The following is a 20,523-nucleotide window of genomic DNA, read 5'->3' on the forward strand; positions in this document are numbered from 1 at the left end:
GCTACTGTGCTAGCTAGGCTACTATGCAACCTAGGCTACTATGCAAGCTAGGCTACTATGCACTGATTTCTTTTATAATGTAAACAATTATGCAGTAACCTTTAATTGTGCTGTACAGACAGTCCTGATGGTTGAGGTATATATGCCCAGGACAATTTAACATACTTGAATTTTAATTGGATGTAATGAAAACAAAATAAACTAAACCTGTCAAAATACTGCCTCTAGGGCACTGGACATTGCAGATCAAGAAATTGTGGGGGTTTTAAAATTGTATTCAATGATCATGAAACCACACTTTAATTTACAGCACAACTTTAGCACATCTGAACCCTGACAATTAAGTATATAGCAATCAGCAATGCTGTGGAGATTGCTGCAGTGTTTTTAGTTTATTTTGCTGTGGAACTTTCAGTTTTTATTTTACGTTTTTTAATTAATTATTTAATTATTTTTTATAACACTGACAAATTAAACTCTTCTCTTACCCATTAACCACAAAATTGCTGCAGGGGAAATGTCATGAACACTTATGTTTCCACTGAATAGTTTTTGCTCTGGCCAATTTCTTAATTGCCAGAATACATTGCACCTGTTTTCTGATGATGCCCAATGTCCTTACATACTTTTTTCGTCCCTATTACTAAGCTATATATAATATACTCTTCAGAAAAAAGTAGGGGAACTGTAATAAGAATTTACAACTGCCAAAATTGTAAGGTATATTAGCTGTGAGGAATGGTTATATGATAATAGTGAATTAATTGGGCAAACAATACAACCTGGTAGTTCAGGATTACAGTAGGTTTTATGACCACCAAAGATCTTGAAGGACGATTGGGGTGAGAAGTGAAATTTAAAAGTTGACGTTTTTTTATCAGTAAATCGCAAATTCAAACAATAAAAATGACTAAAAGCAAAACAATAACAACTGTATGATCAACAGAATGAAAAAGATTGACAGAAATAATGTTCCACAGTGATTAATGGACCTTCCTGGAAATTGTCAAAATCGAGAATGACACTCCGCGCATGTGTACGGGGCAACTGCGTGATGCACGTGCAAACTATGGAATATGTTTCGGTGTGTTGATAAGCAGACCTGAACGTTCTTTACTAGTATGTCTGTGGTCAAAACGTATGTTCGGTCTGATATTAACATTAATATTTCAGGTTCCCCAACCTTTTTTGAAGAGTATATTACAAAATAACAGGTGCAAAATTTAGCCAGAGGACCCATTGTTTTAACATACAAATCAAATGTCATGAAAACTATCGTTCCACTGAATAGTTTTTGCTCTGGCCATTTTCTAAATTGCCAGGATACATTGCACCTATTTTGTGATGATGCCCAATGTCCTTACATACTAGTACTTGTTTCATCCCTATTACTAAGCTTTGTGTTGCACATAATATATGAATCTTGTTTGCTTTAACATAAAATCTTTTTAAATCCAAAAACAAATTTCTCAATAAAAAGTATTAAAAAAAATTCATTCCTGCAATGTATTCATCGTGGGACAATTGTGAAATCTTAATAAGGATATCGGAAGCACTTAGCAAGTATATATTAGCCACCATACTGGAGATCAACTGGACGAAAATGGTTTTCTCTGAAAACAAAGACTGACATGTTGACAGTAATCAGAAAATGACCTGACGAAGGCCGAGGTTTCAGCAGACCTGGCTCTGCGCAATGACTGATGTTTAATTAATCTTAGACTAATGTGAATGCTTTTGCTTGTCAATTATAGTCTTTGTGGGAATCAAATCTGTCAGAAATATTGCCTGCTTGTTAACGTTATGCATAAATAGAATTCCGTAGGCTTTGTTAAACCGATCTACATGTACATTGTACATGTGCAGGCATGTAGCGTAGTGGTACAGAGTGCTTGCCTGAGGTGCGGTATATCCCAGGATCGATCACCATCAGCAGACTTGGGTGTTTTTTTTGTCTCTCCCCATCTCAATCAGTGTCCTACAACTGGTACATAAAAAGCCTGAAGTTTATATTTGAAGTATGCATGTACCGGTACTGTTGTATCTACATGTATGAGAAAGTGCATATTATAAAAGATATATTGCTACTTTTAGTAGCCTGTGTGGCAGCATATCTCTAGGGAACATTTTGTTCAGAGATACATGTAACTACACAATTTTAAAACATTAAAACAATAGTTGCTAATCAATTTTCAATTGACTATCAATATTTTGAAAATAAATGTTCCCTGTATCTATATAATGTGTAATATGATGATGCAGTATTATTTAAGATTCATGTTGGAGACATTAAATTTTCGTATACAGTAAAGTACTCTCATAACGAACTGCAAGGGACCAGACACATTGGTTTGTTATAGCAGTAGTTCGTTATATATACATTTGTGGAAGTTAGCTGGTTTCTTTCAGGAAGTCGTCCTTTTTGGATTTTTCAAATTTAAACACAAGAATTAGTGGGGTTTTTTGTTTTAATATTTCATTTATTATCACTAATATCAGTGCAGTTGTTTTAAATGCATTGCCCTTAATGCTGCTGACTGATAAGATACAAATAAGGAAAACAAAATAAAAGGATCTGTTCGCTGTATATACACTAATTTACACTGAAATTTTTATATATATATTTTAAATTTGCTTAATGATCGACACTCCAGCCTATTGAACTTTGCTACTGAGACATTATACATTACCCATATCAGTTACTAATGAAATTGGTTTTTGTGGGGGAAAATTAAACAATATTGATGTTCTAGAATTATTAAATCAGAAATTTATTATTGAACTAGTTTTTGTAAATATTTGTTTAATTAACATTTCCTTCTGAAATTTGATCACACAAGGGATTTGTGTGTTGTTTTTTTTTCTCTCGTTTTTTTTGTGTGTGTTTTAAATGTTTTGTTTTCTTAATCTCAACATTATTAATTTCCTATTTATTGAAGTAATCCTCATTAATATTAATTTATAAACATTTCCTGTGAAGTTTGTGAATTACAATAATTATATAAAACATCAGACACACAGAAGATGATAGAATAATTCTTCAAAGATTATTTGGAACGATCTCCAGGGAGAAGTAACCATCTTTGAATGATTTCCTTCACACATGTTACAATCTGATTTATAGTCTATTCTTAATTGTCACCAATAGTTATTAGGTGGGGTTTTTTTTTTTTTTCTCTCACTAAAACGGAATGAATGGAAGGAAGGAAGGAAATGTTTTATTTAATGATGCACTCAATACATTTTATTTACGTTTATATGGCATCAGACATATGGTTAAGAACCACACAGATATTGAGAGAGAAAACCCGCTGTCGCCATTTCATGGGTTACTCTTTTCGATTAGCAGCAAGGAATCTTTTATATGCACCATCCCACAGACAGGATTGTACATACCACGGCCTTTGTTACACCAGTTGTGGAGCACTGGCTGGAACGAGAAATAGCCCAATGGGGCCGCCGATGGGGATCGATCCTAGACAGACTGTGCATCAAGCAAATGCTTTATGACTGGGCTACGTCCCACCCCCAGAATGAGTGGAGTAGTGGCTTCAGGATTTGTTTTATCATTAATTGTGTGTGGTCCGTAACTATATATCCAGCACCATATAACGGTAAATAATAATGTGTTGAGTGGGCTATTGCTATCATTAATTGTTTGTGGTCCGTAACTATATATCCAGCACCATATAACGGTAAATAATAATGTGTTGAGTGGGCTATTGCTATCATTAATTGTGTGTGGTCCGTAACTATATATCCAGCACCATATAACGGTAAATAATAATGTGTTGAGTGGGCTATTGCTATCATTAATTGTTTGTGGTCCGTAACTATATATCCAGCACCATATAACGGTAAATAATAATGTGTTGAGTGGGCTATTGCTATCATTAATTGTGTGTGGTCCGTAACTATATATCCAGCACCATATAACGGTAAATAATAATGTGTTGAGTGGGCTATTGCTATCATTAATTGTTTGTGGTCCGTAACTATATATCCAGCACCATATAACGGTAAATAATAATGTGTTGAGTGGGCTATTGCTATCATTAATTGTGTGTGGTCCGTAACTATATATCCAGCACCATATAACGGTAAATAATAATGTGTTGAGTGGGCTATTGCTATCATTAATTGTTTGTGGTCCGTAACTATATATCCAGCACCATATAACGGTAAATAATAATGTGTTGAGTGGGCTATTGCTATCATTAATTGTGTGTGGTCCGTAACTATATATCCAGCACCATATAACGGTAAATAATAATGTGTTGAGTGGGCTATTGCTATCATTAATTGTTTGTGGTCCGTAACTATATATCCAGCACCATATAACGGTAAATAATAATGTGTTGAGTGGGCTATTGCTATCATTAATTGTGTGTGGTCCGTAACTATATATCCAGCACCATATAACGGTAAATAATAATGTGTTGAGTGGGCTATTGCTATCATTAATTGTGTGTGGTCCGTAACTATATATCCAGCACCATATAACGGTAAATAATAATGTGTTGAGTGGGCTATTGCTATCATTAATTGTGTGTGGTTCGTAACTATATATCCAGCACCATATAACGGTAAATAATAATGTGTTGAGTGGGCTATTGCTATCATTAATTGTGTGTGGTCCGTAACTATATATCCAGCACCATATAACGGTAAATAATAATGTGTTGAGTGGGCTATTTCTCATTCTATCGGTACATCACAACTGGTATATCATAGACCATGATATGTTTTGTCCTGTCTGTAGGATGAAAGTTTGTTTTGTTTAACGATACCACTAGAGCACATTGATTTATTAATCATTGGCTATTGGATGTCAACCATTTTGTAATTTTGACATAATTGTCTTAGAGAGGAAACCTGCTACTTTTTTCCATTAGTAGCAAGGGATCTTTTATATGCAACGTCCCACAGACAGGATAGCACATACCACGGCCTTTGATATACCAGCATTGGCTAGAATGAGAATAGCCCAAAGGGCCCACCGACGGGGTCGATCCCAAACCGACCTCGCATCAAGCGAGCACTTTACCACTGGGCTACTTCCCATCCTTGTCTATGGGAAAGGCATACATGTATAAAAGATCCCTTGCTACAAACAGAAAAATATAGTGGGTTTTTTCTTTAAGACAATATGTCAAACTTACCAATGTTTGACGCCCAATAGCTGATGATTAATAAATCGATGTGCTCTAGTGGTGGCATTAAACAAAACAAAGTTTTAACCTTGCATTGTTAAAAAATATATATATATTACTTTCTTTTTTTCTAAAATAGATATAATTTGTTTCCTGGGGGCTGGTTCTTGCCTATTTTCCATCATGCATGCATACTGGACACCAAATAAGCTATGCTGGATTATTATTGGATTAAAAAAAAAAAAAAATTCCATTTCTTTCATATGATTTTTTAACAACGAGTCTATTGATCCATCCATTCATTAATGTCCCCACAGACTTCAGGTGTCAAGCAGGTTGGCTCGTGTAACTGAATAATGGATGTGTCTTGTGTTCATCATCCCACAATGGTTGTCTTCACATTTTACATTTTTCAAGAATCTGCAGCTGAAAACAATGTAAGCTGCACTTTGGGGAATTTTGTTCATGTTTTATGTTGTAATTAATACATACCTGTCACATGTTTGTTCTAACTGTAGATTGTTTTTCAATAATCTACAGCTTAAAACAATGAAAGCTGAACCTTTTTTTTTTTTTTCTTTTTTTCACGTTTTATGTTGTAATTAATTCATACCTGTAACGTCACACTATTGTTCTAACTGTGGATTATTTTTCAAGAATCTACAGCTTAAAACAATGCAAACTGCATGAACGTCTTTGTGCATTCAGGTTGGGGATTCGAACCTTAGGACACTTCATGGGCTGGAAGTTGGAACATTTGCGACCATACAAGTTGGCCATATTTGACGGGATTCTGGTTTGTTCAGGGTCTAGTGTAGACGGGTTTCACTGTACATTGAATTGTTTTGACGGGATTCTGGTTTGTTCAGGGTCTAGTGTAGACGGGTTTCACTGTACATTGAATTGTTTTGACGGGATTCTGGTTTGTTCAGGGTCTAGTGTAGACGGGTTTCACTGTACATTGAATTGTTTTGACGGGATTCTACAGGGTCTAGTGTAACGGGTTTTCACTGTACATTGAATTGTTTTGACGGGATTCTGGTTTGTTCAGGGTCTAGTGTAGACGGGTGTACATTGAATTGTTTTGACGGGATTCTGTTTGTTCAGGGTCTAGTGTAGACGGGTTTCACTGTACAGGAATTGTTTTGACGGGATTCTGGTTTGTTCAGGGCTAGTGTAGACGGGTTTCACTGTACATTGAATTGTTTTGACGGGATTCTGGTTTGTTCAGGGTCTAGTGTAGACGGGTTTCACTGTACATTGAATTGTTTTGACGGGATTCTGGTTTGTTCAGGGTCTAGTGTAGACGGGTTTCACTGTACATTGAATTGTTTTGACGGGATTCTGGTTTGTTCAGGGTCTAGTGTAGACGGGTTTCACTGTACATTGAATTGTTTTGACGGGATTCAGGGTCTAGTGTAGACGGGTTTCACTGTACATTGAATTGGCCATTTTGACGGGATTCTGGTTTGTTCAGGGTCTAGTGTAGACGGGTTTCTCTGTACATTGAATTGTTTTCTTCATATTTCAGAGCAGCAAACTAGTGGAGTGACCTCCAATGTCTTGGTCACAAAGTTCCGGATTGTTATATTTTTTTTCTACCAGTGTGAGTGGGTTTTTTGTGTGTGTGTGTGTGTGTGTGTGTGTGTGTGTGTGTGTGTGTGTGTGTGTGTGTGTGTGATTCTAATACATTTAATTGGCATCTCGTTGGTATTTCAGAGCAGTGAACTAGTGGAGGTGACCTCAAACAAGTTCCGGATTGTTAAAAAAATTTCCCTATCAAGAGTCAGTGGGTTTTTTGTTTTGTGTTTGTGTGATTCTAATACATTTAATTGGTTTCTCCTTGGTGTTTCAGATCAGTAAACTAGTGAAGGTGTCCTGAAACAAGTTCCAGATTGTTAAAAAAAAATTCGCTACCAGAGTCAGTGGAGTTTTTGTTTTGTCTGTGTTATTTTAATACATTTTAATTGTTTTCTCCTTCGTGTTTCAGAGCAGTAAACTAGTGGAGGTGACCTCGAACATCTGGGGCACCAAGTTCCAGATCGTTGGGTGTGCGTCCTTCCTGTCCGAGCTGCTGGGTCACGTGGTCTACAAGACAAGTCTGCTGCACCTGCAGCCGCGCCAGATGACCATCACTCTCAGCGAGATCAGCGGCAGCTCACAGCAGCTGTCCCGCGACCCCAACTTCACTCCCGCCAGGTTCAGCGAGGATGAGGATGATCTGGGTAAGAATCACACCGTCTTCAAGGCTCGGTGGTGCAGTGGTTAAGCCATCGGACTACAGGCTGGTAGGTACAGGGTTCGTAGCCCGGTACCGGCTCCAAACCCAGAGTGAGTTCTTAAGGACTCAGTGGGTAGGTGTAAGGCCACTACACCCTCTTCTCTCTCACTAACCAACTAACAACTAACCCACTGTCCTAGACAGACAGCCCAGATAGCTGAGGTGTGTGCCTAGGACAGCGTACTTGAACCTTAATTGGATATAAGCCTGAAAATAATTTAAAATGAAAAATAAAATGAAATCAAGGCTTTAAATATCACTAATTTAGGCACAACAGGGACTTTTGTCTTTTCTGAGGCAGGAAGGTCGTTGTAGTTAAGTACTGTTATGAACATCTGCCAGAGAGTTGATCAATATTCAGAAATGCATTTTAAGTTATTTAAATGTAATCTTCAAAGCTTTAGATCTCACTAATTTGGGCACAACAGGGACTTTTTGTCTTTTCTGAGTGCAGGAAGGTTTTTTGTAGTTAAGTACTGTCATTAACAGCTGCTGGAGAGTTGATCAATATTCAGAAATGCATTTTAGAGGTTTTGAGGTGAAATATTTTGAGGCCATTAGGTAAGGATGCTGTTTGTACTTAATTTGGGCATGATTATTTGGGGCATATGTGTTTTGGACACAACAGTTATCGCCTTGACTTTGATGTAATCTAAAGCCCTGGGGCCATATTCATAAAAGGCATCTAACTTAGATGTTTGCTGGATGTTAGCAACCTCCTAAATGCCTAGTTCATTGCTACAGAGCTGGGGCCCAATTCACTAAACTCTCGCAACTTTGCGATCTCGCAGTGCAATGCTAAAAGACTTACAAAGAGGATGCTTTGTTGTCTAGCAGAGCCTAAGAGACCTTTGTGAATAAGGCTCCTGGTAGCTAAAATGTAATTCATAAAGCACATGCTGCTCCATAACTGGCTGATAAGCATATTGGCACATGTCCAATCCTTGACAACACCATATCAGTTTCTTTACACACATGTCCATTTCAAATGTAATGTTAGTAATTTTGTGATAGGATAATAATTACATCTTTATTGAACATTCGATATGAGTTGTGAATTAAATGTAGCAACAAGAAAAGTGCAGAAAGTCGGCACAAAAGTACGAGGAATTTAAAGATACACTCGACACCCCCCAGAAAAATGTGTGCCAGCTACACATCCGATAACATGAGGGAACTGTCCTATTTGGAAAAACTTGTCCTTAATTCTTTGAGCCTCAGCGTTATTTGGAAATTTCACAAAGTCATCTATTTAATGTGCTAGGGAAGTGAATACACGGTGGATCGATCTGCAAGCTGTAGATTGTAATATCTGTAGAGGATCGCCAACAATGATATGAAATGACCCAGATGCATAGTATTGCAAAGCAATGAGGACTTGCTACTCTGGCAGAAGGGTGCAGTTTCATCTTGTTTCATGTTCAGTGTCCACGGCAACTATGTCCATAATACGTATTATTCCCGTATGCGAAAATCTATAGTGTTTTATAAGTTCAGAGTCAGAAAACACATTCCTATGACCCCTGAAAATACATTCCCATCGCATTGCTTGTTGTAACTCCGCCATCTGCAACATTCTACGTGCCATCTTGACTGCATGACGTAACACAAACAAGTGACTTAGCAGCTTGCTAATGAGTTAGAGGTACTCCCGAATGACTCTAGACTTAGCAAGCAACTTAAAAGCTTGCTACCTGCTTGCTACCATTAGAAGGGTTTTATGAATAACACTTAGCAACAAACTGGAGTTAGAAGCCAGTTTAGCAAGTAACTAGGCTTAGCAAGCTTTTATGAATTTGGCCCCTGATCTACAGCATTGTTTAATCAGCAGTAAGGGTTTATTCAGAGTAGGACATTTTGGGAATTTTTTATCATCTGTAAAATGTGTTTGATTTTCTACTATGTGTCAAAAACAATTCCATATTATTCATTCGAAACCTATACTACGATATTTTTGGTTGATTCTTTGCAAACATAATGCATTCATTATGAATGGGGTGAAATGTAGCCCAGTGGTAAAGCACTCCTTTGATACACAGTCAATCTGGGATCGATCCCAATCAGTGAGCCTGTTAGGCTATTTCTCGTTCCAGACAGTGCACTATGACTGGTATATCATGGGCCGTGGTATGTGCTATCCTGTCTGTGGGATGGTGCATATAAACAACCTCTTGCTACTATTGGCAAAATGTAGCGAGTTTCGTTCCAGCCAGTGCTCCACAACTGATGTAACAAAGGTCGTGGTATGTACTATCTTGTCTGTGGGATGGTGCATATAAAAGATCCCTTGCTGCTAATCGAAAAGAGTAGCCCATGAAGTGGCGACAGTGGGTTTCCTCTCTATATATCTGTGTGGTCCTTAAGCATGTCTTGACGCCATATAACCGTAAATAAAATGTGTTGAGTGCATCGTTAAATAAAACATTTCCTTCCTTCCTTCTTAATTATGTGGACTTTCTTTATGTTACGTGTTTGTCTTGATGAGACATGTGCGTGTTCACCTTTCCTAAAATCTTTTCAAATCACCAAACTTACTATAAACTCAAATAATTAATTAAGTAATCCTCCAGCACTGCATGCACTTTCACAAGACAATAATTAAATTTTTCAATACAAAATATATTTCCAGGGATGCCCAACATGCCATTAAAAAATGGGCATTTAAATTTAATAAATGCTGAAATTATCATTTTCAACATTTCAGACATGATGCACCCCCCCAAAAAAAACAAAAAAAACCCCAACAACAACAACAAACAAACAAACACCCCAGACAAACCCCAACACAACCAACTCACAAATAAACAAACTTTGGGGGGAAAAAGGGAAAAAAGAGAGAGAGAGCTGAAATAAGATTTTTTTTAAAAGCTTAAAAAATCACATCCCTGATTTCCATTTGTCCTAAATAAGATAAGTAAATATAAATAAATGTTAATCTCTTTTTTTCCTTTTGTAAACTGGTATAAAAATACCAAATACTGTAAGAATATATTAAATAAATACATGCAGTTTATATTTAAAATAATCCTCCAAACATGTTCAGGTTCAATTGCTATATCTAATGTTTAAGGAATTCTATCTGACAGTCAAGATTGTATGTGGGGTTTTTTAAAACTGAAGCCCGAGAAAACATGACGGTAAGTGACAAGATATGAACTGTGACTGACAAATCATCAGACATGTCCAGCACTTATCTCTTTATCACTGAAACATTATCAGACGTGTCCAACGCTTTATGTTTTTTCATCACTGGAACATTTCGTAGCTCATGTCTTCGTTCACTTATACCTGGCAAATTCAATAAATGTGCAAGTGTTTTGCAGATTAATTTGCCACTTTATTCATTAGCCTAATACAGACCCATCAAGTAGAAAGATGTGAGCGTGATCCAGTACAAACAGCGTTGCGAGTTGTGGATCACGATGTTTGGGGAAACAAATACTTTACTTCACAAGATTAGCTGATATATCTCTTGTGTGCGAGACATCGGGAGGAAATTACATCTCATAAGATATGTCCGTGAGGTGCCAGCGGTTTCGTCGTGTAGGGGTTATCCTCAGACAAACTTCGGTTCGTTGTAACCGGATTCTTCATTTTTTTTCAGGTTTTAATAGTTGGTGAAAGGCATGTCCTCAGCTAGCTGCCTAAAGGTTAGCCAATCAGTATTATAAGGCTGATACACATAGGTTCACCCCAGTTGACTTGGTCATGATGTTACGTGGGTTTTTTAATGACTATTTATTTTTAGCATTAGCATACATTAAAAGCCATTGTTTGTGTTCCACAAAAAGACACTTTAAAGGAACATACCCTAGTTTCAACCCGTGAAAATTAACAGTAAGTTTAGTTAATCTACAAACCTGTAACACCTTTCGAAAAAGTTACAATTGAGTGAAACATGAGTCTGTGACTCAACTCCATAACTGTTACTTCTCAGATGCGCGTGTGTTTTTAAAAATATGAGAAATGCATTTTGTGATATTAAAAACACCAGGATAACCAAAAACACTTCATATGTACGGAAATGGATAATCTAAACAATAAAATCTAAGTAAAGTATGATTTCAGTATCAAAAATGGCTCTAATAGTAAAAAATATGCCTTAATGTTTAATAATTATATTAAAAACATTTTAACTGAAAAAGAAATAGATGTCCTGTTAGTTTTTGTCTTGTCTTGACAACATCAAAAGGCAAGATAACAGTAAATTCTTTTTCTGACAATGGTGGTTATGTCTTCAACTGTTGTGTCTATAGCTCAGGTAAGTATTTTGCATTTAGCTCCTATTTCTCGCAAATGACAAAACCTAGACCAATGAAACTTGGTTTATAGTTGCGTATATGAATGTTCTTGGGGTGGGACTTAGCTCAGTGGTAAAATGCTTGCCAGTTGTGCTGTTGGTCCAGGATCGATCCCGGACTTTGATCCATCTGTCTGTGAGATGATGCTTACAAAAGATCCCTTGCAGATAGTCGGTATAATGCAGTGGGTTTCTTCTTGATGTCTGTCTGAAGCCATATAACCATAATTAAAATGTGTTCCTTCTTATGAAGGTTCATTGTATGATAAAATTAACTTACTAGTTTTTTACAAATTAATTTTAAAATTTAATTTATTATTATTAATTTTTTTTTTTTAAATTGTAAATATATATTTTTTTTTTTACAACTAGATTAACTCTGAATGTTAAATCACAAGTTATTTCTTTATTTACCAAATTGGTTTGTGGTAGGTGAGACATAATTCTTTGGAATTCTAGTTATATAATCATATTTAATATGAAATACATCTGCATTGGGAATGTTTATCTGAACACCTGGCTAGCACGCATGAATGACCTAACATGAATGTTGTACAAAGCACTGTAACCATCTTATCTATTTTCAGCTTGCAATGAAAATGGAGACAGTGACCTTCTAGCGGAGATTCTCTCTGACAGAAACAATCCTGTCTCTCCGGAAATCACAGTGGCCAATCAGATTTCAGTAGACATTCAGCCCATGAGCAGGCCAACCAATAATCGTAGGTCACCGAACCATGTTGAGGATGTTGGACATTCCTTCAACGGTGCCCTGAATGTGAACGGTGCCCTGAACGTGAATGGTGCCATGAATGGTGCCATGAACGGCCACGTCAGCCTGACCTCGGACAACAGCAGTCCGACTGCCTCGTTCCTGCCCAGTCGGTTGACACAGTCTGGTAGCCTGCGGTACAGGTCGCTCTCGCCCGTGCGAAACGGCCTGAACCACAACTCTCTGCTTCCGAAGGAGGCGGGCTCCGACGGCTGCGTGTCAAACGATATCTATGCCAACCAAGGTGCTAGACCCAAAATCAAGAGTATGCAGCTTAGTAGTACCGTGCGAGCTTCCAGTATGCAACAAACCTCAACCGCAACCAGTGGTGCGACTGTCGTCATTGCCAATTCTTCTTCGGATGCAACCGCCCAAGTGCCCAGGTACGTCTCCGGCAGCAGCAGCGCCGTCGTCGTGGAGTCGTCTTCATCATCATCCGGCCAGCTGGCCTCGTCACGCGTGTCTGCAAACAGTTCGCGGTGGGCGGACCCCGCGGGCCAGGCACTCAAGTACATTGATGATGAGGCCCCCGAGAACACGGAGATGCCATTCGAGAACAATCTCGTGGGCGATTGCAGTCCAACTGCGCCCACCACCGTCGACCTGCAGCGGCGTCTCTACCTTGCTCAACAGGGATCCATGAGCGACAGTGCACCCACCGATGCCACCACCAAGACTGCTGGCAACATCAGTGCAAAGAGTAGTCACTCCAAGAGGAGCAGCTGTGATTCGGTTCCCGCGGAACGGCAGGAGGGGGAGGAGACTCGTGATCTGTTTGACCTCAGTGACATCCTCCCCGTCACCCACGGCTCCGTGGACCGGGGCATGGACGTCGTGTCGAACTCACTGTGTGATTCACCGTTTGCTAATGGGAGCGGGATCGAGATCCTGCAGAGCGCCTCCCTGCCCGCATCGCCAATCCACCGGAACAGCTCCCCAACGAGACGCTTGCGGGAGGAGGTGCTCAAGAACAAGACTCAGCATCTGAGCCCGGTGTTCAAGAGAAAGTGCAATCATTCGCGGGGGGTGGACAGTTCCGACGAAGACCTGCTCATTGCCCTCGCGGAAATCAAACAGGGCCGGACGTACAAGAACCTGGAGACTTTTCAAAAATCACAGCTCAAGCAAAAGGTTGGTATATAACTGTGGTGGCAGATGTTTTTTTGTTTTGTTTTTTTAAAGGTATTTACTTGTTCTGTGTTGTCATATACATGCACATAGACAATAATACATGAGTGGCCATTAGATACCATTTATCTTACAACGAGTTGTTTTAAAATGTATTTAACGAGCAAAAGCAAGTTTGATGTGTTTTTAAACAATGAGCTATAAGATAAATGGTATCTAACGGACATGAATGTATTATTCTATTTCTTACATATCCTCAAAAACCAGATTTTAAGCAAATTTTAACATCTTTTTCGACTAAAAGTTGATGTATGGCATTGGTGACCTGGTCACCACCTAGGAGCAGCCAGTCGTATGTCTTGAAATTGTTAACACACGTACATGTGTAAACAAGTATGTGTTATCAAAAATAACGAATGATGTTCTCACTAACGGGTGTGTAAGAAAGGTACTTAATGCACACTTCAGTTTAATAAAGGGAATGACATTTTCATACATGATTGAATTTAATGATACTGTGACACTTAGACACAGAAGCATACATCATACATGTGGTAAAAACTTGATCATGTCAAGATCAGATTTACTAGGTAACTTGAACATGTCATCAGATTTACTAAGTATTTACATAGTAATAATTTGAACATGTCATCTGATTTACTAAGTATTTACATAGTAATAACTTGAACATGTCATCAGATTTACTAAGTTCAAGCATAGTAATATAACTTGAACATGTCATTAAATTTAATAAATTCAATTATAGTAGTAACTTGAACATGTCACCAAATTTACTAAGTACATCATATTTTTGGTTGATTAGTTGGTTGGTTGGTTGGATGACATCATATTTACTAAGTATTTACATAGTAATAACTAGAACATGTCATCAGATTTACTATTTACATAGTAATCACTTGAAGATGTTATCAGATTTACTATGTTCTCTGCAGAAATAATTCTGTACTAAGTCCCTATAAACCACAGATTGTATTTGCCAAAACCGTGCCATTTCTACACTGAATGAATAACACTTGTTCTGCAAGCTATTTAGTTCAAGCGGACCAATTTCATTAATGCTATTTCTGCTGGGTGCCAGCCATAGTACACTGCCTCCAGTACCAAGCAGAGAGTTCACACAAGCCATTTTCTTTTATACCCTGACGTTCATAACAGAGATTTGTCTTCACCACTGGAGGACATATGGATTTTGGAAGCGGTATTGCAAACAGATTTTGGTGTCTCATTATTTCTGTGTTGTCGGTGATGACTTGACTTCTCGTAAGTAAAGTCTTCCAAGATCATCCCTTGAGCAGCGCTGCAGTCTTCCAGGAGAATATATATATATATTGATCCTGCTGTGAGGAAAAAAACTTTCTGCCCACAAGCCACGGTGTTCAATACTTACATGATGGTAGACCAGTGGAGTGGACAAGGCAAATGAGGGCCAAAAGTGTCTTCACTTTATGTATACAGCTCCATCGTCTAGGACTCATTAGTTTTTGTCTGGATACACTCGTTTTTATTTGCTCTGACCCCATTGAATATGGTTCGGAGGAGCAACAGTTCAATCAAGAATGTCTAGACAGTTTTCCTTAGTCACAGCCTGGTCAGCGATTTTGTTTAAAAAAAACCCTGTTATGTTTGATCTAAAGATGCTGTCTGTTCCGTCTGTTTCCGACTTCTGTCATTCACTTCCTGTACGTGCAGTTTGTCCGACGTCGTGAGTGTGTCCACTGATTGTACTTGCCAGACGCCTTTTTTAATACTATCTCTGTGTATTAGAAATATGTGACTGATTCCAAGTTCTGTACTCTTTATCCTTGAGGTTAGGGTTTCATGTATATCTTTTTAATACTGTCTCTCTGTATTTGAAAGGGGCGGGACATAGGTCAGTTGTACAGTGCTCACCTGATGTGCGATCGATCTACGATCAATTCCCATCGGTGGGCCCATTGGGCTATTTCTCGTTCTAGTTAATCACACAGTTCTGACATTCAATCCCACACTTCACCAGTGTATATCACACAAGACATAACAGCTCTAGTAGTGAATTATCTGGCCAGTACTCCACAACTGATGTAACAAAGGCCATGGTATGTACTGTCTGTGGGATGGTGCATATAAAAGATCCCTTGCTGCTAATTGAAAAGAGTAGCCCATGACGTGGTGACAGTGGGTTTCCTCGCTCAATATCTGTGTGGTCCTTAACCATATGTCTGATGCCATATAACCATAAATACAATGTGTTGAGTGTGTCGTTAAAAAAAACATTTCTTTCACTTTTAATACTATCTCTGTGTATTAGAAATAGGTGACTGATTCCAACTTCTGTACTCTTTATCTTTGAGGTTAGGGTTACATGTATAATTACCAGTCTCTTTTTAATACTGTCTCTGTGTATTAGAAATAGGTGACTGATTCCAACTTCTGTACTCTTTATCTTTGAGGTTAGGGTTACATGTATAATTACCAGTCTCTTTTTAATACTGTCCCTGTGTATTAGAAATAGGTGACTGATTCCAACTTCTGTACTCTTTATCTTTGAGGTTAGGGTTACATGTATAATTACCAGTCTCTTTTTAATACTGTCTATCTGTATTTGAAAGGGGCGGGACATAGGTCAGTGGTACAGCGCTAGCCTGATGCATGATCGATCCAGGATCAATCCCCGTCGGTGGGCCCATTGGGCTATTTCTCGTTCCAGCCAGTGCTCCACAACTGGTGTAACACTAGCCGTGGTATGTACTATCCTGTCTGTGGGATGGTGCATATGATCCCTTGCTGCTAATCGAAAAAGAGAAGTCCATGAAGTGGTGACAGCAGGTTTCCTCTCTTAATATCTGTGTGGTCCTTAACCATATGTCTGATGCCATATAACCGTAAATAAAATGTGTTGAGTGCGCCGATAAATAAAACATTTCCTTTTTTCCTGTAACTGATTACAACTTCGGTACTTTTTTTACCCTTGCTTCATCAATGTTAGTGGTATATTTGCCAGACTCTTTTTAATATGTCTGACCTGTAGATATTATCTCTCTCTGTCTGAAATGTGATTCCCATGCCTGTACTGTTTTATCCTTGCTTTATCAAAGATAACGTTATATTTGCCAGACTCTTTTTACATATGTCTGACCTATAGAATGATACTACAGTCGAGCTTATATATAACAACCAATCAAGGGACCAACAGAAAGTGGCTGTTATGGACAGGTGGCCTTTATATATAGGTCCCAAACTATTCAATCGAGACCCTAACATATTTCACTATAAAATCTCACTATTAACTGTTGTAACAGTTTGATTTCCTTCATTAATTCCAATACCCCAATACTTTCTAGTACTTAAACGATCTTTCTCTGACTTCCTGATAACTTCTACTCGTTATTCTAAAGATAAGGCACAACGATTTTTCGGTGGCATTTTGTTTGACAGTTGGTTCATAAATAAATAACACAAAACTGAAATTTACTTTTGTTTAATTGGTATTTATTACTCAAGTGACATGTTTAACTCATTATTAGTTTTATGTTACTGCTAATCCATTGGTATGGTACTTGCATTGGGATTAAGTCGTGAACCGCAAACAAAACAATTTTGGTAAACAAAGGTTACGATTTACCAAAGCATACCGGTTTAACTAAATTCATTAATGTTTGCCACTTGGTGCAAACTGCTTGTGAACAACAATCATGCCTGGTTGACAGTAGGGACTACTCAGGTACCTTGGTTATAATTGCCTTTGATAATACCTCAACAATCAGATACTGTAATACTTTTGCTTTCATAGGCTACAGCTAGAGAAGTCACCTTGTTATTGAGTAACGATTCGAGCTGGACTATCGAATGCAAATTATACAACCACCAGAACCAAACAGCTGTTGACATTTACCAAATTAACAAAAGGATTAAAATAATGCTTAGTATTAGTAAATGTATATTTGTTTACGACGATAACATCATATTATAACATCAAAATAAGTTTGTTCTTTGTCGAATCGAATCAAATCGCCAAACGTTCTGGTCACATGACACAACAATGGCAGCATTGCAGAAAACAATGGGATTTACTGGGAACTAAATCGCTGTACGATCATATAAGGTGGGAAGAATTTGAACATTTTTGTTTTGTTTTGGGGAAAATAATATTTTGGCTGCTAATGCACGTTCAGACCTCATTTTTTCTGAAAAATAGTGGCCGCTGTCAGCGTTGGACAGGTGGTCGTTCTATAGAGGTCAAATGAAGAAAGAAATGTGTTGGGGGGGGGGGAGGGGTTCAGGGTGGCCATTAAAGGCAGATGGCCGTTATATAGAGGTGCTCGTTAGACCAAGTTCGACTGTATCTCTCTGTTTGTATATTAATTATGTGATTCCAACCTCAGTCAAATAGACTGATAAAGTACTTTTCCTCTTGCGTTATCAAGATTAGTGTTATATTTGTTGGACTGTTTTTAATATGTCTGACCTATAGAATAATACTACATGTATCTCTCTGTATATTTTAATTATATGATTCCAACCCCAGTACTGTTTTAATACTTTTAGTCTTGTTTTGTTGAGGTTATGGTTATATTTGCCAGACTGTTTTCAATATAGATCGATACTATATCTGTGTTTGTATCTTAATTATGTGATTCCAACCCCTAAACTGTTTTACCCTTGTTTGCTAACTATCCATCCATCCATCCATCCATCCATCCATCCATCCATCCTTCCACCCAACCATCCATCCACCCAACCATCCTTCCACCCAACCATCCATCCATCCATCCACCATCCTTCCACCCAACCATCCATCCATCCATCCATCCATCCATCCATCCATCCATCCATCCTTCCACCCAACCATCCATCCATCCACCCAACCATCCATCCATCCATCCATCCATCCATCCATCCATCCATCCACCCACCCACCCACCCATCCATCCATCCATCCATCCATCCATCCATCCATCCATCCATCCATCTACCCAATCATCCATCCATCCATCCATCCATCCATCCATCCACCCAACAATCTGGCAATCCATCTACCCAACAATCCATCCATCCATCCATCCTTTCATCTATCCATCTACCCAACAATCCATCCATCCATCCATTCTTTCATCTATCCATTCATTCATCCAATTGAATTTGTGTCAGACAGCACAAGACCTGTTGTTTAATTCGGATACATGTCTTAATGGCATTGAGTGTAACAGGTTTATGACATATGGAGTCTTTTGAAGGAAGGAAGGAAATGTTTTATTTAACGACGCATTCAACACATTTTATTTACGGTTATATGGTGTTAAACATGTGGTTAAGGACCACACAGATATTGAGAGAGGAAACCCGCTGTTGCCACTTCATGGGCTACTCTTTTCAATTAGCAGCAAGGGATCTTTTATATGCATCATCCCACAGACAGGATAGCACATACCATGACCGTTGATATACCAGTCGTGGTGCATTGGCTGGAGCAAGAAATAGTCCAATAGTCCCATTGACGGGGTTCTTTTTGATGACTAAATTTACATTAACAATATTTTCTTGTTTAGAATATCAGTGTTCGGTGTCATTCTAACATTTGTAGTTTTTATCTTCAAATAACTTTCCCGACGCCATATAACCGTAAATAAAATGTGTTGAGTGGGTCGTTAAATAAAACATTTCCTTCCTTCTCCAGACACAGCTTCGGTGTGTTTTGGGCCTTAGTTGGAAATATCTTTCAACGACGACAAACTCATGACAGTCTTCTTGAAACACGTCTTGAGTGAGATCACTCGAATTGGATCAGACTTCCATGGGTTTTTATTGCGTCTTTTTTTTTAATCTTGGGAAATAGCCTCAACTGCAGGATTAAACGGCCATCTCTGTGATTGCTTTGTGATGAAGAAGAAGCAGAAAAAAGATGTGTACTCGATGCACCAGCCTCAGTTGCATCTTCGTGCAAACATTGAATACAAACAAAATGAAGGATAATATATACGCCACAGTTTAGAATCGTGGGTCTTTTGAAGATTTCACCAGTCATTCTCATAATGGATGAACAGGGATGGGGATTTTTTACTTTTTTTGCCAATCGTTGAGCTACAACATGTATACATAATCAGTTACATGTCATGTGCAGATTTGTGAAAATTGTGATAATGATCGTAGGAATTGCATGTTGCTCATGCTGGTCTAGTTCTGCAGTACTCTTTTCTTTTTCTTTTTTGTTCTCACAGACATCATTAAATGTAATCTTACACAATCATCTAGTCAGTTTTATGGTCAAATACTTAATTGTTGTCTTTCTGACCATGAAACTGATAGAATTAACTGATTAGAATTTTTAAGAAATGTTTTTCATCAAAATAAAATATCTCCATAAAATATATTAATACAAAAGCTGATCTCATTCTTTAGTTACACAGATTCAAAAGCCTATTTAGTTCTTTAGTTACACAGATACAAAAGCCTATCTCATTCTTTAGTTATATACATGTAGGTACAAAAGCCTATCTCATTCTTTAGTTATATAGATACAACAAAAGCCTATTTCATATTCTTTAGTTAATATAAAAGTCAAAAGCCTAAATCAGATTCTTTAGTTTTATAGATATAAAACCTATCTCATATTTTTTACGGTAGTTACACAGATGCAAAATTTCCTATATTTAGTTGCGTAGATACAAAAGCCGATCTGATTCTTTAATGTTATACACGCCATGCAATTTGATTTAAAATCATTTAACTTGCATATATTGTAATCAATCCATCTTTATAGCTTTCCTTTCTGAAATGATTATTGATTAGAAAAATAAACATTCCTGCAGTAGCCGAAGTCTCGGTTTAGTGGTGGCAGCGGTGTCTTGTGTAGGGCTTTTTATCAAACTTTATTATTGCAATCAAGTGGCTT

General features: G+C 37.9%; 1 protein-coding gene across 4 annotated transcripts in view; it reads left to right on the forward strand.

Annotated features, from left to right (window-relative positions):
* Positions 1-20,523, forward strand: part of LOC121370263 (tubby-related protein 4-like) — a 150,173-nt gene that overhangs the window by 118,158 nt on the left and 11,492 nt on the right. For all 4 annotated transcript variants that reach the window (XM_041495390.1, XM_041495392.1, XM_041495393.1 and 1 more), the window contains 2 exons: positions 7,144-7,378; positions 12,322-13,637. In XM_041495390.1, coding sequence (XP_041351324.1) covers positions 7,144-7,378; positions 12,322-13,637 — 1,551 coding nt within the window. The remainder of the gene's footprint in view (positions 1-7,143; positions 7,379-12,321; positions 13,638-20,523) is intronic.

The sequence above is a fragment of the Gigantopelta aegis genome, chromosome 4 (genome assembly GCF_016097555.1).
Source record: "Gigantopelta aegis isolate Gae_Host chromosome 4, Gae_host_genome, whole genome shotgun sequence".
Classification (NCBI taxonomy): Eukaryota; Metazoa; Mollusca; class Gastropoda; order Neomphalida; family Peltospiridae; genus Gigantopelta; species Gigantopelta aegis.